Source organism: Oncorhynchus tshawytscha, linkage group LG29 (genome assembly GCF_018296145.1).
Source record: "Oncorhynchus tshawytscha isolate Ot180627B linkage group LG29, Otsh_v2.0, whole genome shotgun sequence".
NCBI classification, from domain to species: Eukaryota; Metazoa; Chordata; class Actinopteri; order Salmoniformes; family Salmonidae; genus Oncorhynchus; species Oncorhynchus tshawytscha.
The window spans coordinates 24,400,524-24,426,715 of NC_056457.1; the positions used below are offsets into that span (position 1 = coordinate 24,400,524).

Below are 26,192 nucleotides of genomic sequence, written 5' to 3' on the forward strand. Positions count from 1 at the left end.
TTAACCCTGTTAAATGGTTTGCACGGAATTGAAATTAGGTGTAATCAAAGATTCCATTTCAGATTCATCCCTCACTTGATTTGTCCTTCACCCAACTGAAGGCCCCTACAGTACTGTGACTAATTAGGGAGGGAAACTGATGACAACTGGACATTTACAAAGTTCTAATCAATAAAAAATGTTAATCAACTTTATTTATTTACAGATACACACAAACTAACAATTATCATAAGAAACGTATTTACAAAACATCTCATATATTCTGTACTGTACACCCTGATTTTAAGTTAGTACATTTAAGTTTGAGAATTTTGTGCACATGTTTTTCAAATCTCTTTTAGAAGTTAGTCAATGAAATTACAAAACTCTTCATATCATTTTACTAGCAGATAAGTCATCACGTCAGACCTATTTGCAAACCATATGGTTTAGGAGATTCATTTCCCCCATCCTAGAGCCATAGGAGTGCCTGATCAGTGGAACGCTATGACTTCAGTAACTAGGGCACCCACTGCCATGTTAGGGTATCGATAGAACTGCCAGGAAGTTAAAGTATAACACTAACCATAAATAATATGATAAAAACCATTCAGCTGACCAATAGAAAAGATCACCAGCCCTTCCACCCACTTTAATCCAAACAGAACAGTTGAAATCCTGTCAATTCAATTGGCCATGACATTACTCCACGTAATACAACTCAATAAATGTTTCATCTGAAATGGAATCAGAACATTCCTGACTGCCACGTTGGCACGACAACACCTTAAGTCCCCTCACCTACACGGCAGAGCTACCATCATGCCCCAGGATATGGCTGATGTTGTGGGCGAGGCGGTTGGGCTGCTTGCCTGAGTCTGCAGAGGGATTGTTGGAGAGCGACAGCAAAGGGGACATTGGCATGGCAGAACCATCAGGCTGCATCGCCGTGGCGATCTCAGGGAACAGCGAAGTGAGACTGAAGTTGGACAGGTGTGGGGTGATGCCAGAGGAGTTGCTGATGGGCATAGGGGGCATGTCTGAGAGTAGGGGGAAGGTTGCCTGGGCGAACCCTACGGAGCGCGGGGGAGACAGGATGGAGCCGAAGCGGTTGTTGAGGGGGGCAGAACTGCTCTTGTCGGCGCCGGGGCTGGTGAACATCTGGTTGGAGAAGTACTGGATGGGGATGTCGCTGGCCAGGCTGGGGTGGGCGGCAGGGGGGTAGGAGGGGTAGAAGGAGGGTAAGGTGTTCTGCGGCTCTACGGGGAGCAGGGACGAGGGGCGGGAGGAGTTGGTCTGGCTAACAGGGGGGATGAAAGTAGAATTGGCATTGATAGGAGGGAGGTTCAGTCCTCCATCCGGCATGAAGGAGAAGCCAAAGTTCTGGGCCAGGTGTTGGTCAGGCACCAGGTTGTTGTCCCCGGAGACCTGGGCACTGTCTGCCATAAAGCGAACGATACTGCTGCGCTGCGCCTCACTCCCCGACTGTGGTCGACCCAGCAGGTGGACGTCAGGCTCAAAGGGGTTCCCAGGTCTCAGGCTGCCTGACCGTGGTCGCTCTCCAGGCCTCAGCTTCCCGCTCTGGGCCTCCTGGGTGATGTGGCGGGAGCGCTGGCTGACTGCGGTGGGCGGTCTGGAGGAGGCTGTGGTGCGGCCTGGCTCAGAGCTGTTGTGAGGGGTAAGGGGGTGGGGGAGGCCTGTCCGTACCCCTGGGTGGGTGCCCATGTTCCCACTACCATGAGGAATGTGGCCCTTGTTGCCCTCCCCAAGCCTCATAGTTGAGGCCTTCTGAGTGGGAGGAACACTGGGGCTGGATGCTTTAGCCTGCATGTCCCCTGCAGAGCTGCCAGACACACAGCCGTACTCCATACTGACCGGAGGACAGCACTGGACTGCCCTCTGGTGGTCGGTCTGCTCCAGGAGACTCTGCATAAAACTCTGATGACACCCCTCCTGGTCCCGGGTAAGACCTGGAGCACCAATCTGCACCCCCTGCGTCCCAGGATGGGGTCCACTGTACCCCCCACGGGTTCGCCCATCCCCTGGAGGCCCCGGGTTCATCCTGAAACCCCCCTGCTGGCCTCTCTGAGAGGAGGGACCTGATTTAGGTGTCATGTCCTCAAAGCCCCCGAGCTGATGCCCCCCTTCAGCACCGGCCATTGTTTTAAACGGAGGACACTCAGAGACCCTCTGGACGTCTGCAGAACCTGGGTGGTCTGGGGGCAGCCGGCTCTGAGGGTTGTGTGTGACATTGCCCTTCACTCTGGGTGTGTCCAGGTATCCCCGTAGGTCTGGCTGTTCCTGTGTAGTACCGCGGGTGGCCTGCAGATGGAGCACCATGCGCTGCTGCTCATCACTAGACGAGCCCTTCCCAATGAGGGCCTCTGCAGAGTAGCTGGAGACGCGGTGGTGATCCTGGCGCGGGGGAACACAGCCCAGGTCGGAGGGCTGGGAGGCAGGGTTGCTGGGCTGGGAGGTCAGGTGCTGCTCCAGGTTTCTAGAGCTCATCAGCCTCTGCATGGTGCTGTGGTCCTGATCAGACTGAAGGGAGGGGAAAGAGGAGAGAAGAAAATAATGGATAAAAACATACAGAAAACAGACTTTATTGTAAATCATCCTAATGGAGGGCGTGCACATGTTTTTAATGTATACTCAGAGCCACAAAACAAGATAATAAAATCATTATCATTATGTATTCAACACAGCCTCAGTAGTTCCTGTACCTTGAGGTGTTCCTGGGCCAGGTGGCTGCTGTGGTGACCTCTGGGTCCCGCTGGTCCTGGCTGGGCCTCACAGCTCTTCTCCTGGTGCTGCGACCCAAAGTGCTGGATCTGTTGCTGCTGGAGGTGCTGGTGTCTGGAGTGGGAGCTCTGCTGCTGGTGCTGCTGTTGAGGGTGTTGTTGCAGATGTTGCTGCTGTGACAGGGCTTGTGGTTGGTGCTGTTGTTGTGTTTGCTGTTGGTGCTGTTGTTGTGACTGTTGCTGGTGCTGCTGCTGTGTTTGAGGTTGTTGTTGATGTGATTGTTGTGACTGTTGATGCTGGTGCTGCTGAACTCCTCCCTTCTCCTGGTGGTGTTGTTTCTGACCCCCTCCAACCAGCCCCCGCTTCTTCTGGACCTGCTGAAGCGCCCTCTGGTGGAGGCTGTGGAGGTGTGCAGGGTCAGGCTGGGTCAGGTGATGCTGGAGCTGGTACAGGTGGTGCCCCTGGTGCTCCTGTTGTTGTTGTTGTTGTTGCTGCTGCTTCAGGTAGGGGTTGCCCCCGAGGTGTTGGCCTGGCTGGGGTGCCCCATGCTGGGGGTGGCCATGGGGAAGGTGGAGCACACCTGGTTGGTTGTGTTCCTGTGTGGGCAGCTGGGGGGTGCAGTGGCTCTCGGTGGGTCGGAGCATTGTACTCATGAAGGTGTTGCCCGAGAACAGGGTACCCACTCCGTCTGGGTTGATCCTGGTCATGATGGATGAGGTGGTAGGGGGTAGCTGGGGTACCATCATCTGGCTGTGGTCCAGGGGTTTGACCTCCATGCGGCCCACGTTAGAGGCCGACGAGCAGGTCTTCTGTCGCTTGTTACTGCTGGACAGTATCACATCATCCTGGGCTGGCCTCTTGGACAAGTCCTTGATGTATCGCGGCTCACCCACCCCCACCTGGGGCCTCATCAGGGGGGCGTACTCGTTCAGCTGGACTGAGCCTGAGAAGGGAGGAAGGACAGGGGTGGAGGTTTGGGAAACATGGGCTGAGTTCCCTACAGGGGATGGGACTGAGCCCAGCTGCCCAGCCAGACTGAGGGAGCCTGGGTAGGCCTGCTGCTGACTGGAGCTGGGCCGGATCAGGTTGTTGATGCTGAGGGTCCCGGAAGTACCAGACTGAGCCTGGCTCTGGGGGTGAGAGTGGGACTGGGAGAAGGAGATGTTCTGTGGATGTCTGACTGCAAATGTCTGATCTCCAGCCTGGACCCTAACAGACACCTGTTTAGCCACTGGAGTCTCCATCGGTTTGGTGAGCTTTGTCTGTTGTCCAGCACTCCTCTCTTTTCTGTTGGAGGCTTGCTGGGACTTGGAGTTGGGTTCCCATGCAGGTGTTGGGGTGTTTGTTGAGGTGGAGTTGTCCACGGTGCAGCCCCCCACCCTCCTCCCAGGACTGTCCTGCTCCAACATAGCCAGGATATCAGTCTGCTCACTGGCAAAAGTAAACGATCCAAAATGACCTGGCGGGGAACTGACACTGTGGCCGGTCGGAAGCATAGACGCCACAGAGAAGCCCCTTCCACCACCTGCGCCACCAGACATGAGCGAGTCAGTCTGTCTATTAGGAGCCGGAGGCTGATCCAAGGGTTCGTGGTCTAGCACGTACACCTGCTGTGGGAGAGTGTAGTCCATTCTAGAGGGAGCAGCATCACTCCTCACGCTCGCTTTCTCCATCGCTGCACTGGGGTGGCTCTCTGCCTGAGGTTCCTTCTCCCTGCCTGACACCGCTGTCACTTTGAGCTCAGCAGGATGGGATGGTGTGGAAGTGGGCATGGTCATTTGCTGGGTGGAGGGTCTGTTATAGGGGACCCATTTCCTGTATTCTGATGGCATGGTCATGGGGACTGTTACAGAGGGTGAGGGTAAAGACAGGGCGCCAGAACAGAGGGTTGGAGTGGAGGGGCCCGAAGGAGAAGCCACGGGCTGGGACTGGGTCTGGGTTGTAGGCTGAGACTCCTGGCTGTTGGCTGGCTTGGTCTGACCCTGTGATGACGAATTGAGCTGAGCAGACTGGAGAGACACCACTGGTCTATTTCCTATTGAGTTTACAGTGCTGACTGAGGGTTGACATGCTGCTGAAGACATCACACCCGTAGACCTAGATCTAGTCTCTGTGGAACAGGCACCAGTAGATCTGCTCTGTCTAGAACTGCCATTAGTGATAGTTGATCTAGTTTGCACAGTGCTGATAGTAGTGACCGGCTGTCTGTTCTGTGTGACTGTAGGTCTGAGGTGAGTGGACCTGTCACTAACGGCGACCGCAGGTTGTTTACTCTGAGAAGAAACAGTAGAAGTGACTGTAGGTCTGAGGTGAGTGGACCTGTCACTAACGGCGACCGCAGGTTGTTTACTCTGAGAAGAAACAGTAGAAGTGACTGTAGGTCTGAGGTGAGTGGACCTGTCACTAACGGCGACCGCAGGTTGTTTACTCTGAGAAGAAACAGTAGAAGTGACTGTAGGTCTGAGGTGAGTGGACCTGTCACTAACGGCGACCGCAGGTTGTTTACTCTGAGAAGAAACAGTAGAAGTGACTGTAGGTCTGAGGTGAGTGGACCTGTCACTAATGGCGACCGCAGGTTGTTTACTCTGAGAAGAAACAGTAGAAGTGACTGTAGGCTTATCTGCTGCAGAAGTGACAGTAGCTAGACTCACAACACTAGTGATAATGAGTTCACTCTGTGTGGAGCTAAAAATACTACTACTACTAACTGCTGCTGTACACAGAGTGACACTTGTCACAGAGGTTTTACTCCGTGTGGTGCATTCACTGGAGACAGTTGGTCCACTATATGAACTAGTAGTCACACTATTACTTTCAGGAGAGGACAGTGTAGAGTTGATACTAAGCTCAACAGGTCTGGTCTGTGTTGAAGCCTCACTACTACTAACTGTGGGTGTGTTAGCTGTAGTGCTGACAGGGAGTGGCTTTGGCTGAACTGTCACAGCAACAGAGGATGGGATTCCCTGAGGCACAGTGACCTCTTGTTCCAGACGGTCCCCTGTTAAAGCCACTGGCTTCGCTGAGATGGTGACAGGCCGTCCCTGTTTGGGCTCATTCTTACTCACTAACTTGGTCCTCTTGGTGATGGCCCTCTTAGGTCTGGGCACTGAGGCTGTTTCAGGCTGACTCCACAAGGCCTTCCCTGTACCCATCGCCAGCCCTGGTCTGTGTGGAGTCACACTGGGGATCTGCCTGACGGGGGAACTGTGTGGAGCTGCTAAAATGGGGACAGAAGATGGCTTCTGCTGTGGCACTATAGAGTAGGATGGTGAGGCTAGGGACGGTCGCTGGACGTTACTCTGGGTGGAGATGCATGACGGCATGCCCTGTGAGATGCTCTGGTTGAGGCTGCTGAGGGCTCCCAGGGTGTGCATGTTGGTGGTGGGCTCCTTAGCAGTGCTGGGCTCCTCAGCGGTGCTGGGCTGGATCAGCTGGAGACTGCTCTGGCCACCCTTACAGCCTGACTTTTCAGAGGTCTTCATGGTCTGCAAGGCAAACACCTGCCCGTTCACAGTGATGGTCTGAGGGTTCGGGGGAACCGGGGGGGCTTGGGGTGTCTGGGTTTGAGGGACGGGACGTGGTAGAATGTGAACCAACTGTTTACCCCCAACGATCTGTTGCCCAGTGGTGGAAGTTGTGGAGCTGGTAGCGACAATCTGATTGGGTGCTGCTGCGGGCACCATGCCAACCTGAGGGTTCTGAGGAGGTGGAGGCTGATTGGAGGCCTGGATGATGACGATGTGCTGACAAGGCGTCTGATTGGTTAAGTCGTCACTGACAACCGACTGGGCTGAGCAGGGACTGGCCTGCTGTAGGATGACAACACTCGGGTTGTTAGTGTTCTGGGGAGTCGTTACCCCAGCAGTTGCTGTCCCAGTAGGGTTCATTTGCAATACCTGCATGGTCTGGAGGAGGGGCCTAACAGCTGCCTGGGGGTGGGCTTGAGCCTGGACCTGAGGAAGCATAGCTGGTTGGGGTTGAGTCATGAGGACAGTCTGTGGATGGGAGGGGACTGTTGCCTGTTGTTGTACAGCAGGTTGAGGTCGTGATATCATAGTTGAGTGGGCTACCGCAGCAGGCTGGGGCATGATGGCTGACTGAGGGAGGACAGTACAGTGTGGCTGGGAAGCCATGACTGGATGGGGCTGGTGCTGGGCCAGGATAGCTGGCCGTAGCTGGGGTGTCCTCTGGATGGAAGGCTGGGCTTGGATATGGGCAGTGATGGGTGCCTGGGGCTGTATGGTTACCTGTGGCCTCATTTGAATATGAATGGGTTGAACTGATAGTTTAGTGCCCACAATCTGTTGGATACTCTGCTGCCCAGAGGTGCTAGTCTCTGGGGTGGGGAGTGACTGGCAGACAGGTTGCACTGTGTTCCCAGCCAGCTGTAAGGTAGTCCAGGTGGTCTGTGTGCTCCCTGCTGCACTGGCCCCGAGGATGGTTGGGCTGCTGTTGATAGTCGTATAGCTCATAGTCCTGATGGCAGCGTTCTGGGTGGTTATGACCTGGGGAAGGGCTGTAAAGCTGGGGACAGGATGGAGCGAGAGTGGGGTGGCCAAACTGGCTGCAACGGGGAGACTAGGGGCTGGGGTGGCAGGCTGGGGGAAGGCTGCAGTGATCGTGGGGAGTGGGCAGATACCCTGGAGGGTGATGTAGGACACAGAGGGGGGTAGTTTGGGGGCTAAAGGTACCTCTTCTACACACTGTTCCACCAGCTTCATGCCAGGTGTAGACACTATAGGGGCTAGGGTTGCCTTAGGGAGGAGCGGAGGGGCAGAGGAAGGGACACTGACGTGCTGAAGAGCCACGTTCACCCTAACCCCTGCTGTGATGTCACAAGACGACTGAACAATCCCAGCCATGACTGGTTGCTTCCCCAGATCGGAAGCTGGACTAGGTTCCTTCCCTGCTGGGCATATCACATTCCCATTGGAGTAGACAATAATTCCTTTGGGGAGCTGGTGAGTGGGCGTTACTTTGGCGACCTTTGCACAGCGCAGCTTTCCCTTCCAGTGGACGGTGGGGTCGTCCAGGAAGTTGATGTCGTGGGCTTTGAGCAACTCAATGTAATGGCCGCTCTCCCGCCGCAGCTCGTCCAGCTGATGCCGCAGCCGCCGGATCTCCTCAACTGCAGGGATTGGAGACAACAAGGATGAGTGGTCGTCAACACAGACTCTCAAACACCTGTATGTTAAATGTATGCAAAAACAGCTTCGGATAAAAGCATCTGCCAAATGGCATATATTATCAGTAACTCACACAGGTAGATTCAAACACTGTATGTAGACAGACTGGCACAACTAGACGTGTACGCTCAAACACTGTAAAATGCAAGCAAACAAATTGGAAAATGCACTGTCACACCATACTTATTGTGAAGCACACACCTTGTACTTGTTCTCCCCCTTCGAGAAGCATGGCGTCATTTTGTTTCTGCAGCTCACTTATGTAAAGGTAGGCCTGGTCAAGGATCATGTTCTTACTCTAAAGACGAAGGGGATGTCAGCATGGGATTTACATGGAGACTGACACAAGACAAACGCATACAGCAGGATATCAACAGGAGCTACAGCCTCAGACCAAAGGATAAATATCACACCTTGAGAAAAGAACCGAGCCCGTAAGTTCTATGGTTCGGTGCAAAAACACACAAAGGAGTGTGTGTGTGGCTGTGTTTACACAGACAGGTCAATTATGATCTGTTTTGCACTAATTGGTCTTTTGACCAATCACATAAGATCATTTCAAATCAGATATTTTATTTTTTTACCTTTATTTAACTAGGGAAGTCAGTTAAGAATTTGTTCTTATTTACAATGACGGCCTACCCCGTCCAAACCTTTCCCTAACCCTAATGATGCTGGGCTAATTGTGCGCTGCCCTATGGGACTCCTGATCACGGCCGGTTGTGATACAACTCAGGATCGAACCGGGGTCTGTAGTGACGCCTCTAGCACTGCGATGCAGTGCCTTAGACCGCTGCAAAGCTCAGGATTTTTAATAGCTGATCTGATTGGGCAATAGACCAATTAATGAAAATATCAGATTTGGGCTGCCTGTCTAAACGTAGCCTGTGTTACCTGCTTCAGTGCCTGGGAACATGGTAGAAGGTCCCCAATACGGTTAATTCCAGCATTGATCTTCTCTTTTCGCTGTCTCTCAACTTAAGGACAACCAAACAAAACAAACAAAAACTTAGTGAGTCACTCCCAGGAAATGCTGGGAAATGACAGGAAAGGCCAAACTACAACAACAATATTTCACCTGCATTGTGAGATTCCTTGTTTTTCTTCTTTCTGAAAGAGAAAATGGATAAAGAGGCTAGACAATGTTGTGTGCCTGAAAACTTAAATGCAGGAGAATTGATTTGCCCTTACCGTGGTTTATGGCCAGGAGTCTGGTTCTCTGTCATCTCTGGCATCCTGGCCTACTCTACTGCCTGTATAACAGGCACTGGTCACCCCGCTTGCAGGCCTACCATCAAATTCCTTCCCTGGCCGACCTGCAACCCAAACATAAGAGACCAAGGAGTGAGGAGGGATGATGACTAGACAAAACACTTGATTATAAATATGTAACAGATGCACACTCATGAATAAGACACGGCTGTTCAGCAACAGTCCTCCCAAATGCAAGTAGCCCCATGATGTTAACAACTAATTTGTAAGGTCAGACATGAGCCACACACCAGTTTTGTTATTAAGCATTTATATGGTTGAAATTCTGTGATAATCACCATCTACTGGTTAGCTGTGTTTATTCTGAATAACACTGTGCTGCATCTATTTATCACAACAAGAAGGGACGATATGCGGAAAGCTGACCCTTGCCAATAACCAGGTCGTTGGAATTAAAGATACTGTGGCCTTACATGTAAACAATGAGCTTAGTCCAACGCTGAGCGAGTCGGTTATCCCAGTTAGCTACCTGAAAATAATGAATTCATATTATCTGACATGCTGCCTTGAATGAAATATATTGCGGGCAATAGCGGTTATTCTTGGAGAACAAACGTGATGTTGGCAAAGTGAGTTGACCCATAAACATCCCCATTTTGAACCTAACTTACTTGTTAGGTAGTTAACGTTAGCTCATTAGCTAACTAGCACTGCTATCTTGATGTTAAAGTAGGTTCGCATAAAATAAGCCCTCTTTTGAAGTATTAATTTGAACGACAGAAATAAAACACAACAATCATACTCACATGCACAGTACATGGGATAACAATATCGTGGAAATCTAAACACCCACCCTCCAGCTTGCTAGCTAGCAGTGTTAGCTAGCTGGCTTCACATCAAGCTTACTTAGTGAACAAAATAATGCAATCAAAAGGCCGCCTGGAAAAATTGGCAAATCACCCTTTTGATTGTCAAATCACTTGTGAATTAGGAAAATTAATTAAATTAATTAGCTAGCAACTTACCTGTACCTTCCCCATTTTGGAATTTAGTTCCTGTCAAAACTTTGGTTTTCCCAGAGAGGAGGAAGAGGCCCAACTCGGCGGAAAATCTGTTTCCCTCCAGCAGGTGGAGTATCTTTTTATTTTTAGAATGGAGGCCAGTGTCGAATTTGCTAAACAAAACAGTGAATGTCTTATTTGCCACGTGAGGTTTATTTGATATAATATAATGCTTATGTTGTTACGATTGTACTGATATAAGTAGGCCACGTGACACCCCGGCAAGTTTGAGTTGTCTCGAGATGGCTATTCATGACATGAGGCTAGTAGCCTCTCTCGACGTCAACAACCCTCACCGAATATTCCAAATTAATTACAAGTGGGACGGCTGGTCGTTATGCTGCGTTAGAAGAGGGACGCAAAAACGGCCATACCAGTCGGCATTTCGGGACAAGAAAGCGTTTTTTATTTATTAAAAAAGAAGAAAGCGGGTGACCGCAAAAGTAAGCCAGCACGATGGCACGCGTTGCTATGGTAATTTCAGTAAACAAATCACTGCTAAACAACATCCGGTAGAAAATTATGATATGGCTCACGGCAAAAAGATGAGATATTTGAACTCTGGCTGCAAGTCCCGTTTACCGTGAAGGCATTTACCATCGTGCTCTCACTGAAATACGATCCAAGCGCAGCATTAGTTAGTTTTTCATGTTTTGACCCAGTCTTTTCATTCTAATCCTTCGACGTTGCTATGCTAAACAAATAATTGGCACGTTAGCATGCAGCGAATCAATGATGAGACAAGAACTTCAATAAATTATGATTGAATAAATATCCAATAAGTCATGGTATGTTGCAGGAGTGGTTGTCCCACAACGCCCTCATATCAACCAATCAGGATCCAATCAACTTTCACAACCTAACCCAAACATCAAGTAGTAAGGAGAAAGAGGCGTAGATAAACTGAAACGAATTGGAATCTAGAGATTCGGTCTATGATCCAATCAAAATATGTACTGGGTCATAGTCCTGGAATGTGATTTGAAAGATTGACGGCTCAAGCAGGATCACTGTACAAACCATTGAAAGTCAGATTTGAGCTTGTTGTACAATAGTGCATTTTCATACTCATGTATTTGGACTTCCTGCTGTAGAGCAAATTTCCCCTCAGGGATAATAAAGATTATCTGAGTATAAGGAGATGATCAACATTCCCTCTGAAATACGCTTGTGCAATATGGACTAGTTTCAAATAGGCTTCTTCATTACTGTTTTCAGTCTGCTCCATATCCCAGTCTTGGACAGTGGTTTTGGATATACAAAGAATTAAACATGAACCCACAATGCAAATAGTATTTATTTTTATTTAGGTGGTTAAAAAGTCTTACAATATAGAGCTCCAGAAAATATAAAATTCTTCAAAGAAAACAAACCATGCTTTTACAACAATGGAGGGGGGCTACTCTCCCAGCATGCAGTCGGCAAGGTTTCTCCTGGGCTTCTGGTCCTGTTCTGAGGGGCCCACAGAGGAAACTCCCAAACCAACATGCAACCTTCCCACAATGTTGAATAGATGGTCATGAGTGAAGCGCACAGAAAGGTTACTGGAGAAATCTAGTTGACTTGGTTACAACCTCCTACTAAAAGGTTAGTCTCGGTACCAGACAGTAGTCAGGCTAACTATAAAGTGCCAATCTAAACAGAAGCATCCACAACAAACTCATTCATGCACTCCACCAAGGCAGAGAGCTCTCCATCTTAGCCAGTCAATTGAACTGCTCTAGTCCTGAAATGGAGATACAGTAGATTGGTGCCACAATTATTGTAAATACAGACTGGGTACACACCCCCTCCTACTGGATGTCTTGTTCCATCTTTGTACTTTGACAAAAACATCAACATCTTAAGACACCAGTTATATCCTTTGATCTCATACATCTTTGCCCATCTCACACCCCGAACTCTGAGGGTTTCCTGAACACTCTCACACAGCATCTGTGGCAAGCCCAGGAGAAGCCCTGAGCCAGTTGGCATTTAAGAAAAAAAGAAAAAAAAGAGCTGAAGAGAGAATTAAAGATGGGTTGAGAAACAACCATTCAGAAACAAAAGGAGAATCCACTCCCCCAAATCTTCCCACACCTTGAAACTGTTCATCAAGCCGCCTCATGCCCATTCTACGAGGGCTCTCATTTCTCCTTTCCCCCTCCGGAGTGGCGTCAGAGCTTTGACGTCACGAAGAAGAACTGCATCCCCTATGCAAGGCTCACACTTCGCATATTGCCAGAAGAAGAAACAGGAAGTCTCAACCACCAGTAAAAACTTCCCATAAGTTCCTGGGCTCGGGTGGTGATGGGCTGGAGTTCAGTGTTATGAAGGAGTCACCATGACGACTCAAAGCATTAATAATGTTGCCAGTTGGGGACTTCCTTCGTCAACGATAGTCTCTTACCGTACATTTTTTTCCTATTCAGTTCTATTGTTTTTTTTGTCCAGACACCAAAGATATGTTCCCTTACCTTTATAACTGCTTTTAAAAACTCAAACACAAAAAGTATGATTGGCAAGCACAGAACCCCCCCAACATTTCTAAACTGTCCTAAGTCTGCAGCTTTTCTGAGAACTTTTGGATTCTGAACCCTTAGATTAGTTTTTAAAAATCTTTTATTGGGACTTTTTTTGCAAAATAAAAATGCCATGTTTTGTTTTTTTTAAACTTAGATTTTTTGTTTCTTTCTTTTTAACATCCTTTGAAGAAAGTGGTGAATGTGTCGACCCATAAGCATCTGTCACAGTTCTGTTTCTGGGGGAGGGGGGCACGACCATGCTCTTTCCAGAGGCTGCAGCCCCTACTCGGTCTTCTGCAGCTCTTCCCCAGGGGGCGCACACGGGCTGCGCAGGCTCTTCTGAAGCACGTGGGCGTCTGCAGGCTCTATCCTCTTGTAGTAGTTCTTTTTCGTCTCGATGATCTCAAAGCCAAACTTCTGGTAGAAGTCGATGGCCGACTCGTTGCTGATCTGCACGTGACTGTCAGATGAGAGAATGAATCCAAATCAAATAACATTTTATTTGTCACATGCGTCATAAACAGGTGTAGACCAACAGCGGAATGCTTACTTACAGGCCCTTCCCAATAATGCAGAGAAGAGAAATAATAGAACAATTATACCACAAGGAATAAATACACAATGAGTAATGATAATTTGGATATATATACACAGGGTACGAGCATTGAATCGGTGTGCAGGGGTACGAGGTAATTGAGGTAGACATGTACATATACCTAGGCAACAGGATAAATAATAAACTGTAGCAGCAGGGTATGTAATGAGTCAAAAGAGTTAGTTCAAAAAGGGTCAACGCAGATAGAAGCGTGTGAATTAGGAGGTAAGGGATGACAAACATTTTCAACTGACCACTGAGGATGCATCTCAATAGCAGGGCTTTTCCATGAGAAGGACATGAGAAGAGCCCATTTAGAAATACTGAGAAATACTAGAAATACTGAGATGCACAGTAAAGAGCTTACAGACTAAGCACCAAAGGTAAACTTCCATGGGAGTAGGGTGGCAAATCGCAGGCAGCTTTGCTAGCGCTGTGGATTGTGGTCCACGTTCCCGTGAGCGGCGCTGCTGGCTTGGCACTCGAGACGCCAAAATATGACAATTAGCTTTAAGTCTTAAGCGGCCGCTGCACATGGTTGACCAATGAGCGGAGTTGTCAACCAATCAAACAATGTTTTAATGACAACATTCAAGCTGACAACCGGAAGCGCTGGTCTCTACATACGGTAGGCAGTCTCTTGTGGTTTGATTGCCGTTTACCGTGGCACATCTGTAAGTGCTTTAAGACGCAGAACACAGATCCTTCATTATAGACTTACAGGTAAATGTTGTCAAAGGTGCCATCCTTCTCGCAGATGTTTAACACATGGTTCAGCATCTTTGTTCCTGGTCACAATACAAGAGAGAAGATCAGGAGTTTGACAAGATGCAACACCAGTGACTAGCTCTGACTTGGCAGATGGTAAATACCTTTTCCCTCAATATAGTAGCTATGACTGATATGTGGTTGTCCCACTTAGGTTGCTTAAGATTATGTATATAAAAAAAATATATATATATATATATATAACATGTAAAAAAAAACTGCAAACAGTAAGAGGATACAAGTGAATATGGTGTGAAGCTGGCTATTGTCGATGTACGAAAACAAAAAGATCCGCGCCATACCTATGCCTAACCTGCGGTAGGGCGCTAGGCAGCCCAGTGTCATGATATACAGTCTCTTCTGGTTCTGAGAGTGGTCCACTCTGCAGCACACTGCCCCCACCGCAATGTCATTGAAGTATGCTACAAACACAGGGTCAGAGGTATTACACATCAGTGCCATGTAGCATTTTCTCACAACACTCCATAACAACCAAAACAAGTGCATCAATATCAGACTACAAGGGACTACGTCATTGGGTAAGCCCGTCTCGTCTTACCTAGCTTGGCGAGCTCTCCCACTTCGAGCACGTCCTTGTAGAACTTGTCATTGTAGCTGACGGGAAAGATGACCTGGTTGAGGCGTTTCAACTGTTTAATGTTGTGGGGCGTAACATCCCCCAGCTCTATCCGGCTACTGAAACAAGAGCAGAACAGTCAACCAGCTGGGCACCCAAGCAAAATGACACTGAATGATCAAAAGTATGAGGACACCTGCTTTTCAAATAATTCATTCCAAAATCATGGGCATTAATATAGAGTTGGTCCTCCCTTTGCTGCTATAACAACCTCCACTCTTCTGGGAATGCTTTCCACTAGATGTTGGAACATTGCTGCAGGGTCTTGCTTCCATTCAGCCACGAGAGCATTAGTGAGGTCGGGCACTTTTGTTGAGCGATTAGATCTCAACAAACAGTTTCTGTAGGGACCTCTATTTGTGCACGGGAGCATTGTCATGCTGTCAAACTGGTGCCACAAAGTTGGAAGCACAGAATCATTGAGAATGTCATTGTATGCTGTAGCGTTAACATTTCCCTTCACTGGAACTAAGGGGCCTAGCCCGAACCATGAAAAATAACCCCATACCATTATTCCTACTCCACCAAACTTTACAGTTGGCACTATGCATTAAGGCAGGTAGTCTTCCTGGCATCTGCCAAACCCAGATTCATCCACTGACTGGTAGATGGTGAAGCGTGAATCATCACTCCAGACAATGTGTTTTCACTGCTCCAGAGTCCAATGGCGGCGAGTTTTACATCACTCCAGCCAACGCTTGGCATTGCACATGGTGATCTTAGGCTTGTGTGCGGCTGCTCGACCATGGAAACCCATTTCAGCTCCTGACAAACAGTTCTTGTGCTGACGTGCTTCCAGGGGCTGTTTGGAACTCGGTAGTGAGACCATTATAACACGTTCCAGCATTCGGCGTTCCAGCATCCCGTTCTGTGAACTTGTGTGGCCTAACATTTCGCAGCTGAGCAGTTGTTGCTCCTAGACGTTTCCACTTCCCAATAACAGCCCTTACAGTTGAATGGGGCAGCTCTAGCAGGGCAGAAATTTGACAAACTGACTTGGTGGAAAGGTAGCATCCTATGATGGTGCCACGTTGAAAGTCACTGAGCTCTTCAGTAAGGCCATTCTACTGCCAATGTTTGTCTTTGGAGATCGCATGGCTGTGTGCTCGATGTTATACACCTGTCAGCAGCGGGTGTGGCTGAAATAGCCGAATCCACTAATTTGAAGGGGTGTCCACTTACTTTTAATGTGGCACTCATTTCCACAGTGACTGATCCACAAGTGTGTACACATACCATGACCAAGGCACAACTCGCATTAAGTATTTTGGTAAACACAGATGTCTAACAGTGCCTGAGGACATGATATGGTCTGCCTTGAGCTCTTCTAGGGAGCTGGCTGGGCAGCCAGTTCTCCTGCCACTGTGTGCCACCTGGACCAGCCCAGATGCATTGACAGCTGCCAACTGTCATCCCAAAAGGTTAACAGTGGCATCAGGCACACAAGCACTACACCAGACACAAAATCTGCCCCCCAAGGCAAAACCCCACATTAATTCAATTGGGATGACTGACATGTTACATGCAATCTTTGTACATGTAAACAGCCTTTCCTGTGTGCCTTGATCATGAAAGATTAGGCATGATGTTTAGGTAAATGTCAATCACTGGGACTGAGTTTGTTTTCGTGTCTCTTGAGTTTGACCATTTGCCTCCAATTGATTTACTCCTGGAAGCGCAGAGGTATTTATAGGGCGACATGTTAAAACCTCTATGCTGACAACAGCTGCTGGTCACGTGTTCGACGGCAGTCAGACAGGCCAGAGAGTGACAGCAGAGACCTGGCGACGTCGACAATATTCAAATCTAGGACATCTGCTCTGAGACCCCACCATTAGTCTGTACCCCCAGGGGTACAACAAATAAAAATGTGATAATTAATTAATTTCCCCCACATTTTCAAACCGTGCATTTATATTTTTCAAACAGGGTTATACATATTTGGGTGATGTTTTTTTCTAACCCGAGTAGCCTAGTTTCACTGCCAAGAATAAAGTTAAACCATCTAGTGTTCAGTGAATAAGTCAAACAGGTAGCCTAGTCAAATAATTAACAACCAATCAAAACCATTACTCTCTCGTGAGAAATCTTGCGCAGACATTTATAAACAAAACAATGTGAAAATGATTTAAGGCGAGAATAAAGATGACTTTTGAAGAGTAAGACATGTAATAAAGCAACAGATACCATTAATAAGGGGCTAGAAGCATCTTATATGGTGAGCTACCGAGTGGCTAGGATAGGCAAGCCCCATTCTATTGTGGAGGACTTAATTCCTCCTGCTGCTGTGGATATGTCTGGGACAATGCTGTGGGGAAAAGCAAACTAAACAATGGCTTCATCAAACAACACTGTTTCACGACGCATCAGTGGCATGGCAGGAGATGTTTTGAAACAATTATTTCTTCGTATACAAGCCAGTGAATTATATGCGTTACAGTTGGATGAGTCAACAGACGTGGCGGGCCTGGCACAGCTCCTGGTATATGTCCGTTATGTTTATGGGTGGTCAATTAAAACCTCTTAAGTCGACCCGAGACGCAATCGTCCCATCTAGCCATCAGCAAATGCAAATGCACTACGCCAAATGCTAATAGCACTCGTTAAAACTCAAACGTTCATTAAAACACACATGCAGGGTACTGAATTAAAGCTACACTCGTTGTGCTACCCTCGTTTGACCAAGAAACAACGAGAAGGCAATTGACAAGACTGGCGACATTGTGTGGAAGCTGTAGGACTTGCAATCTCGGCCCCATTTAATTTCATGTCCCTTAAACAATACATGCAAGTGGCACATGGATATTTTTTCCAGTTCAGTGATCAGTTTTTCTTGTGCTTTTCGATGAAACAGACGCTCTGTTATAGTCACAGCCGTGATTTAACCAGTTTTAGAAACGTGAGAGTGTTTTCTATCCACACATTACTATATTCCTGGCATGAGTAGCAGGACGCTGAAATTGCGCGATTTTTAACAGAATGTTCGAAAAAGTAGGGGGTCGACTTAAGAGGTTTAAAGAGGTTTTAAGGAAGACATCCTCTTCTGCAAACCACTGGAAACTAGGACAACATGAAAATATTTTTAAAGTACTGGACAGCTTTGTGACAAATGGACTTTGTTGGTCAAGATATGTTGGTATCTGTACGGATGGCACAATAGCCATGACAGGGAGATATAGTGGCGTGGTAACGCATGTACAAGCAGTTGCTCCCGACGCCACTTGGGTCACTGCAGCATCCACCGAGAGTCACTTGCTTCCAAGGGAATGTCTGACAGCTTGAAATACGTTTTGGACACTACAGTGAAAATGGTTAACTTTGTTAAAGCAAGGCCCCTGAACTCGTGTATTTTCTGCATTATGCAATGATATGGGCAGTGACCATATAACGCTTTTACAACATACAGAAGTGTGCTGGTTATCAAGGGGCAAATTATTAATGTTTTTTATTTTTTATTGAGAGACAAGCTTAAAGTTGTCTTTACTGACCATTTTCACTTGTCTGACCTGTTGCACGATGACAAGTTTCTCACACAACTGGCCTATCTGGGTGATGTTTTTTCTCGCCTGAATGATCTGAATCTAGGATTACAGGGACTCTCTGCAACTATACTGAATGTGAGGGACAAAATTCAGGCTAAGTTCTGGCTGCATTAACAAGGACAACGCACAGGTCTTTCCATCATTGTATGATTTTTTTTTGTGTGCAAATGAACAAGCTTACGGACAACGTCAAATGTGATATAGGGAAGCACCTGAGTGAGCTGGGTGCGCAATTACTTTCCCGAAATGGATGACACAACTGGATTCGTTATCCTTTCATGCAAGTCCACTTCCCAATATCTGAACAAGACAGCCTCATAAATTGCAACAAGCAGTTCTGTGAAAATGTAATTTAATCAGAAGCTATTGCCAGATTTCTGGATATGGCTGCGCTCAGCGATTTGCCTTGGCAAGACACTGATGCCCTTAGCAACCACATACCTATGCGAGAGTGGATTCTCGGCCCTCACTAGCATGAAAACTAAATACAGGAACAGACTGTGTGGAAAATGACTTAAAACTGAGACTCTCCCCAATACAACCCAACATTGCAGAGTTATGTGCATCCTTTCAAGCACACCCTTCTCATTAACCGGTGGTGAGTTTTTTAAATGAACAAATAAGGTTTTATATAAAAGATAGCTAAATAACAAGCAAAATTACTGATTATTTTTATATTATTATTTGTGCCCTGGTCCTATAAGAGCTCTTCGTCACAAGCCGGGTTGTAACAAAAACTCACTCATTCTTATTAGTGATGCACCGACATTACATTTTTGGCCAATACCGATATCTGACATTTTCCTTGACAAAGAAAGTGGCCTTTTAAGCATTCTGTTACAGTTAAGTAGTTGACGCAGAGGTTCCTGGTTCAAATCCAGGCTATATTACAACCAGCTGTGATTGGGAGTCCCATAGGCCGGCGCACAACTGGCCCAGCGTTGCCCGGGCCGTCATTGTAAATAAGAATTTGTTCTTAGCTGACTTGCCTAGTTAAATAAAGGTTACACACACGCACCAAAAATGTATTTTGTTGGCATTTATGTATGTCCCCATTACCAGTAAAACATCAACCTATTTCTTTCATTTACTTGCTGTGCTGTTTCGTTGTTAATTTGTTCAGTCGTTTCATTCTCAATCAGGTTTTCTACGGAACGCAGTTTGGGTCTTTCCATGTCAAAAAAAGATACGTCAAAAAAGCTTGTTGACCAATCAGGACCTGAATAATACTACACATCACAATAATTTAACACGTTCATTAATTTGACTGAGTTAATATGAAATTAATGATAGTGTAATTAATATGTATGTCACAACGATTCATCAATACGTATGCTATGATGGTGGTAAAGTTGTCTCGCGCATCCTACAGTGCTGCTCATTAAAAAAAAGCTAGCTAGCTCATGAATGCAAACAATGTTCTTTTCCAAAAACATAGGAAAACAATGTAATGTCATCTAGAATAACCCTAATTTATAAGACAGCTCTTATTTGATTAATGATGGTCGGACCCATCTAGGTGAAGCTAGCCACAATAAGGATTAGCCACAATAGTGGACTTTGCGGTTAGCCTTCAAAATAAAAGTATGACAATTATTCTCTCTCTATTAATTTGCGTCACTGTCAATGACACTTATTTTGAAGGCAAACCAAAAATTCCACTATTGTGCCTAATCCTTATTGTGGCTAGCTTCACAACACATAACCAGGTCTGGTCGGGCATCACTAGCCAGATGAAGCTAGCTGGCTGCTTATAACGTTAGCTTTGGGCAACAGGGTTAAGTAGCTGGCTAGCTATTTATTTTCATGAATTGAAGTTCAATTTCCATAGGCGAACAACAACTTACAAGGATTCCTAAATCTTTGCTAAGAATAATGAAAATGACTGCAGGTTCTACTGCTCATTGTTTTCAGGCTCGTTGTATTGGTGCTAGCTAGGTACCAAGCTAAAGCTAGTTACCCCAGTAGCTTGCTTTAATGTCTTGCTGAAAATGTCTTACCTCTTTCAAATGACTGCTCGACTCGTTGACTGCTCTATCCACACAGCAGACATTGTGGGCTAGGTTAGGAATGCTGTGTTAAAGTGTAGCGCAAAATGTTACGTGGCGTCATTACATCGTGTACCTACGTTATATAGGTATGCACGTCAGCTTTGACATCGTTTTTTAACATCAGCGGTAAACTAGACATCTGGCCGTTACCGATGTTTGCATTTTGAAGCTAATATCGGCCGATTCTAATATGTTCACTGATATATCGTGCATCCCGAATTCTTATGTTTAATAAATGTATCATATAGTGTGTTTGTGGCAGGCTTACAATGATGGCAAAAAACAACATTTGAGAGTGTGCTGACCCTGGTGCTAGAGGGGTACGCAGCTGGAGGTTGAATGAAGGGGTACGGGACTATAAAAAAAGTTTGGTAACCACTGTTAGGGGAACTTGTTTAGTAAATAAGCAAACAACCTGAAATTGTGGTTTGATTATGTATCAACATGGAAACTACACATCAATGTTATTTGATCCACTATCGGTAGGCTTTCGTCCCCATTGATAAAATCACGTAGCCACATATACTGTAAACGTTCGCTACATTGTACCTAGCCCTTGATCATGACTGAGTTCCATTACACACAAATCATTGGACGAACGCATCTTATGTACGGGGGAGTTATGTACGGGGGAGTTAACGTGCATCGCTTGCAGTACGGTTTTGGCAGCATAAGAACTTTGTTTCATATCAGCCAGAAATACATATTCTAAAATCAAAAAAGGTTCAATTGATACACACCTTTATAGTGTTAGGGTTCCCAAATGGCAATTTTTCCAAGTTACACTGCTTGTTAACGGAAAACAGCCGTTAGACGGAGTGAATTACCTGTGGTAATTAGCCATCTGCGTCTCCGAACACCTGTGTGTAAACTGAAGACACCACAAACGTGTTGTCACTGAAAAATACCGTAGGCTGCAACTGTGTTAAAACCAGTTATAACAGTAAGTGTATATTTTGCATTTGTGAAATTATTTTGATGTGATATGAAAGTAGAGGGATTTATGTTTCCTGAACTGCACCGCAATTGAGAATCCATTCACATTTAGATGGAGCATTTGACTGTTTTGGCATCCAGAGCCAATTCACCTCTAAACAGAACATGTAAGGACCTTGGACTACAAGAGTTAACCTTAGGCTCCTTTGGTCCATTATTGGGCTACCTTGTATAACTTCACTTCAACTAGCTAGCTGTGTGTTACTTACAGTAACAGAACTTAGCTATTTACAAAGTATCCACTTGGGAACTGATATTTTGTAACCTTGGCAGATAATTGCATAAGATAGGGGTCGACTACCTGAACGCACATTGGTTAACAGCCTGGTCTCAGACTAGAGGTATCATAGTAAATGTTATTTTGAGCTACTCTAATTAGTATGATGTTTGGTATGGTTACGAGTCCAAAGGTTGCAAGTTTGAATCTCATCACAGACAACTTAAGCATTTTAGCAACTTTAACTATACTGAACAAAAATGAACGCAACATGTAAGTTATTGTTACCATGGTTCAGGAGCTGAAATGAAAGATCCCAGAAATGTTCCATAGGGACAAAAAGTTTCTCTAAAATGTTCACAAATTGTGAACAAATTTGTTTACATCCCTGTTTAATGAGCATTTCTCCTTTGCCAGGATAATTTATCCACTTGACAGTTGTGGTATATCAAGAAGCCGATAAAACGGAACGATCATTACAGAGATGCACCTTGTGCTGGGGACAATAAAGGCAACTCTAAAATGTGCATGTTTCTCACAACACAATGCCACAGATGTCTCAAGTTGATGGAGCGTGGAAGAGGTCTGAGACAGGATTGTGTCGAGACAGATCTGTGGAAGGATTTTTACAAATTCTGCAGCATTGAAGGTCCGCAAGAACACAGTGGCCTTCATCTTTAATTAGAAGAAGTTTGGAACCACCAAGACTCTTTCTAGAGTTTCTGAGCAACAACGTCACCTATGGGCACAAACCCACCGTCGCTGGACCAGACAGGACTGGCAAAAAGTGCTCATCACTGACAATTAGTGGTTTTGTCTCATCAGGGGTGATGATCGGATTTGCGTTTATCGTCGAAGGAATGAGAGTTACACAGAGGCCTGTACTCTGGAACGGGATCGAATGTGGAGGTGGAGGGTCCGTCATGGTCTGGAGCGGTGTGTCACAGCATCATTGGACTGAGCTTGTTGTCATTGCAGGCAATCTCAACGCTGTGCGTTACAGGGAATACATCCTCCTCCCTCATGTGATACCCTTCCTGCAGGCTCATCCTGACATGACCCTCCAGCATGACAATGCCACCAGCCATACTGCTCGTTCTGTGTGTGATTTCCTGCAAGACAGGAATGTCAGTGTTCTGCCATGGCCAGCGAGGAGCCCAGATCTCAATCCCATCGAGCACGTCTGGGACCTGTTGGATCGGAGGGCTCGGGCTCCCCCCCCCCATTTGTGCCTTTGTGGAAGAGTGGGGTAACATCTCACAGCAAGAACTGGCAAATCTGGAGCAGTCCATGAGGAGATGAACTGCCGTACTTAATGCAGCTGGTTGCCACACCAGATACTGTCACTTTTGACCCCCCCCCCCTTTGTTCAGGGACACATTATTCCTTTTCTGTTAGTCAAATGTCTGTGGACCTTGTTCAGTGTATGTCTCAGTTGTTGAATCTTATGTTCATACAACTATTTACACATCTTAAGTTTGCTGAAAATAAACGCAGTTGACAGTGAGAGGACGTTTCTTTTTTTGATGAGTTTATATTATTCGTAGCAGTCTATTTACCACCACAGAATGAAGCTGGCACTAAGACCGCACTCAACCAACTCTATAAGGCCATAAGCAAAAAAGGAAATGCTCACCCAGAAGTGGACCTCCTAGTGTCCGGGGACTTTAATGCAGGCAAGCAAATCAGTTTAACCACATTTTTACCAGCGTGTCACATGTGCAACCACAGGGAAAAAAAAATCCTAGACCACCTTTACGCCACACACAGATGCATACAAAGCTCTCCCCCGCCCTCCATTTGGCAAATCTGACCATAATTATATCCTCCTGATTACAAGAAAAAACTAAAGCAGGAAGTACCAGTGACTCGTTCAATGTGGAAGTGGTCAGATGACATGGATGCTACACTACAGGACTTTTGCTAGCCCAGAGGGGAATATGTTCCGGGAATCATCCAATGGCATGAGGAGTAAACCACCCCAGTCACCGGCTTCATCAATAAGTGCATCGACGATAATAAAATCAATTTAGCCTCAAGTAGATAATGAAACATGTTCGATTTGGTTTAAATAATGCAAAAACAAAGTGTTGGAGAAGAAAGTAAAAGTGCAATATGTGCTATGTAAGAATGCTAACGTTTTAGTTCCTTGCTCAGAACATGAGAACATATGAAAGGTGGTGGTTCCTTTTAACATGAGTCTTCAATATTCCCAGGTAAGAAGTTTAAGGTTGTAATTATTATAGGACTATTTCCCTCTATACCATTTGTATTTCATTAACCTTTGACTATTGGATGTTCTTATAGGCACTTTAGTATTGCCAGTGTAACAGTATAGCCACCGTCCCTCTCCTCGCTCCTCCCTGGGCTCGAACCAGCAACACAACGACAACAGCCACCCTCGAAGCAGCGTTACCCATGCAGAGCAAGGGAAACAACCACTCCAAGGCTCAGAGCGAGTGAAGTTTGAAATGCTATTAGAACGCGCTAACTAGCCAGCCATTTCACTTCGGTCACACCAGCCTCATCTCGGGAGTTGATAGGTTTGAAGTCATAAACAGCCCAGTGCTTGACGCACAACGAAGAGCTGCTGGCAAAACGCCCGAAAGTACTGTTTGAATGAATGTTTACGCGCCTGCTTCTGCCTACCACCGCTCAGTCAGATACTTAAGATACTTGTATGCTCAGATTATATGCAACACAGGACACGCTAGATAATATCTAGTAATATCATCAATAATGTGTAGTTAACTAGTGATTATGATTGATTGTTTTTTATAAGATAAGTTTAATGCTAGCTAGCAACTTACTGCATTTGCGTAACAGGCAGTCTCCTTGTGGAGTACAACGAGAGAGAGAGGCAGGTCGTTATTGCGTTGGACTAGTTAACTGTAAGGTTGCAAGATTGGATCCCCCGAGCTGACAAGGTGAAAATCTGTCTTTCTGCCCCTGAACGAGGCAGTTAACCCACCGTTCCTAGGCCGCCATTTAAAATAAGAATGTGTTCTTAACTGACTGGCCTAGTTAAATAAAGGTGTAATTTTATTATTATTATTTTTTTAAATCAGCGCCCAAAAATACAGATTTCCGATTGTTATGAAAACTTGAAATTGGCCCTAATTAATCGGCCATTCCGATTAATCGGTCGACCTCTAGTCCCAACATTCACAAAGCCGCTGGGCCAGAAGGATTACCAGGACGTGTACTCAAAGCATGTGGGGGACCAACTGTCAAGTGTCTTCACTGACATTTTCAACCACTGAGTCTGTAATACCTACATGTTTCAAGCAGGCCGTCATAGTCCCTGTGCCCAACGAAGCGAAGGCAACCTGCCTCAATGATTACGCCCCATAACACCCATGTCAGTAGTCATGAAGTGCTTTGAACGACTGGTCATGGCTAACAGCATCCTCCCGGACACCCTAGACCCACTCCGATTCGCATACCGCCCCAACAGATCCACAGATGACACAATCTTAATCGCACTCCACTGCCCTTTCCCACCTGGGCAAAAGGAACACCTATGTGAGAATGGTGTTCATTGACTACAGCTCAACATTCAACACCATAGTGCCCACGAAGTCCACTTAAATGTAATATTTTAATGGTTAATAAATCACCTGTTGAGGCAAAAAAACAATCAATTTTAGAATAAGGCTGTAATGTAACAAAATGTGGAAAAACTCAAAGGGTCGGAATACTTTATGAATGCACAGTATAATATGAATACGTACAGAATAATACAAAATGCTCAGAGCAAGTTGTGGTTTATGGTCACGCCCCAAACAGTAGTTGAATCAATGGGTTACTTGAGTCATTTTAAGATTGCCTAATAAAACTAGTTAAGGTCAGCGAAATACATTCCTGAACAGAAATCAGTAATACTAGACAATGGCTAAATATGATTGTCAAAATTTACTGACCAACGTCAGCATGCTAATAGGTAGTACTGTTACAGTTTTAATCTAATTTGTTCCAAGTTAAATTAGCTAGCGTTAGCTACCTAACCAAGTAAAGTAGCTAACGTTAGCTAACGTAGCTAGTTGAACAAGCTTGGAGTTGAGTGGCGTAAAGTAGCCTAGTAATTAACTATAGTTGCGTCAAAGTAGAGGGAACTTCAAACGTTTCGAAATCCAGCTAACGTTAGTTAGCTAACTAGCTACACGAGCTAACAGGCATGTTACAAACTTATCCGACTTTTTGGTCAAAGTTTAATTTGATGGGAAATGCACGCGCTACTAGCCACACTTAGCAGGTTAAATATGTTATTTGCTAACTAGTTAACCAATGAGATACTGTGTCTAATAACTGGTAAAGAGACAAATCACTGTGGTGCTGTTATTTTACCTAACCGTGCAAACGGTTTAGCTAGCTAACGTTAGCATTGCAACCACCTCTCCCGCCCCCCGTTGAAAAAAAAAAGATAGGAAAAAACTTTAGTCGTGCTAGGAACACAGACATCTCTTTTAATGGCTTTACTCACCCTTTCATTGTAAACTACTGTTATTCTTTAGTTTCGATGTGGTTGAAGTTCTGAGTAGTTTACAGTTCGGGTAGAGGAATTTTGACAGAGTTGGTGTTTCCTCCTGTCGTACCCTCCACATGTATGTTGCTAACTGTTAGCTTAGCTACCGCACTCCTCCACTGTCAACTCTGACCCCGCATGCGCAGAACGTCACGTCTTCTTCTTCGGTGGGGTTTA

The 26,192-nt window shown here is 46.1% G+C and overlaps 2 protein-coding genes across 7 annotated transcripts; both read right to left on the minus strand.

Annotated features, from left to right (window-relative positions):
* Positions 1-176: 176 nt before the first annotated feature.
* Positions 177-10,873, minus strand: LOC112252981 (basic helix-loop-helix domain-containing protein USF3). 5 transcript variants are annotated; one of them, XM_024424792.2, is made up of 8 exons: positions 10,145-10,873; positions 9,593-9,648; positions 9,099-9,223; positions 8,986-9,017; positions 8,802-8,884; positions 8,109-8,205; positions 2,703-7,849; positions 177-2,520 (listed from the first exon to the last, which is right to left on the minus strand). In XM_024424792.2, the coding sequence occupies exons 3-8, from the start codon at positions 9,140-9,142 to the stop codon at positions 781-783; spliced, it is 7,143 nt and encodes a 2,380-aa protein (XP_024280560.2). In that variant the 5' UTR covers positions 9,143-9,223; positions 9,593-9,648; positions 10,145-10,873; the 3' UTR covers positions 177-780. The 5 variants fall into 5 exon arrangements, with proteins under 5 accessions (XP_024280560.2, XP_024280561.2, XP_024280562.2 ...); XM_024424793.2 differs by lacking the exon at positions 10,145-10,873 and adding an exon at positions 9,926-10,043; XM_024424794.2 differs by lacking the exon at positions 9,593-9,648.
* Positions 10,874-11,464: 591 nt separating this feature from the next.
* LOC112252991 (N-alpha-acetyltransferase 50) lies at positions 11,465-26,160 on the minus strand. 2 transcript variants are annotated; one of them, XM_024424820.2, is made up of 5 exons: positions 25,974-26,160; positions 14,607-14,740; positions 14,350-14,469; positions 14,001-14,067; positions 11,465-13,144 (listed from the first exon to the last, which is right to left on the minus strand). In XM_024424820.2, exons 1-5 carry the CDS (start codon positions 25,979-25,981, stop codon positions 12,967-12,969), a joined length of 507 nt encoding a protein of 168 aa, XP_024280588.1. In that variant the 5' UTR covers positions 25,982-26,160; the 3' UTR covers positions 11,465-12,966. The 2 variants fall into 2 exon arrangements, with proteins under 2 accessions (XP_024280588.1, XP_024280587.1); XM_024424819.2 differs by having other exon boundaries at positions 14,607-14,743; positions 25,974-26,155.
* Between the last annotated feature and the right edge of the window lie 32 nt (positions 26,161-26,192).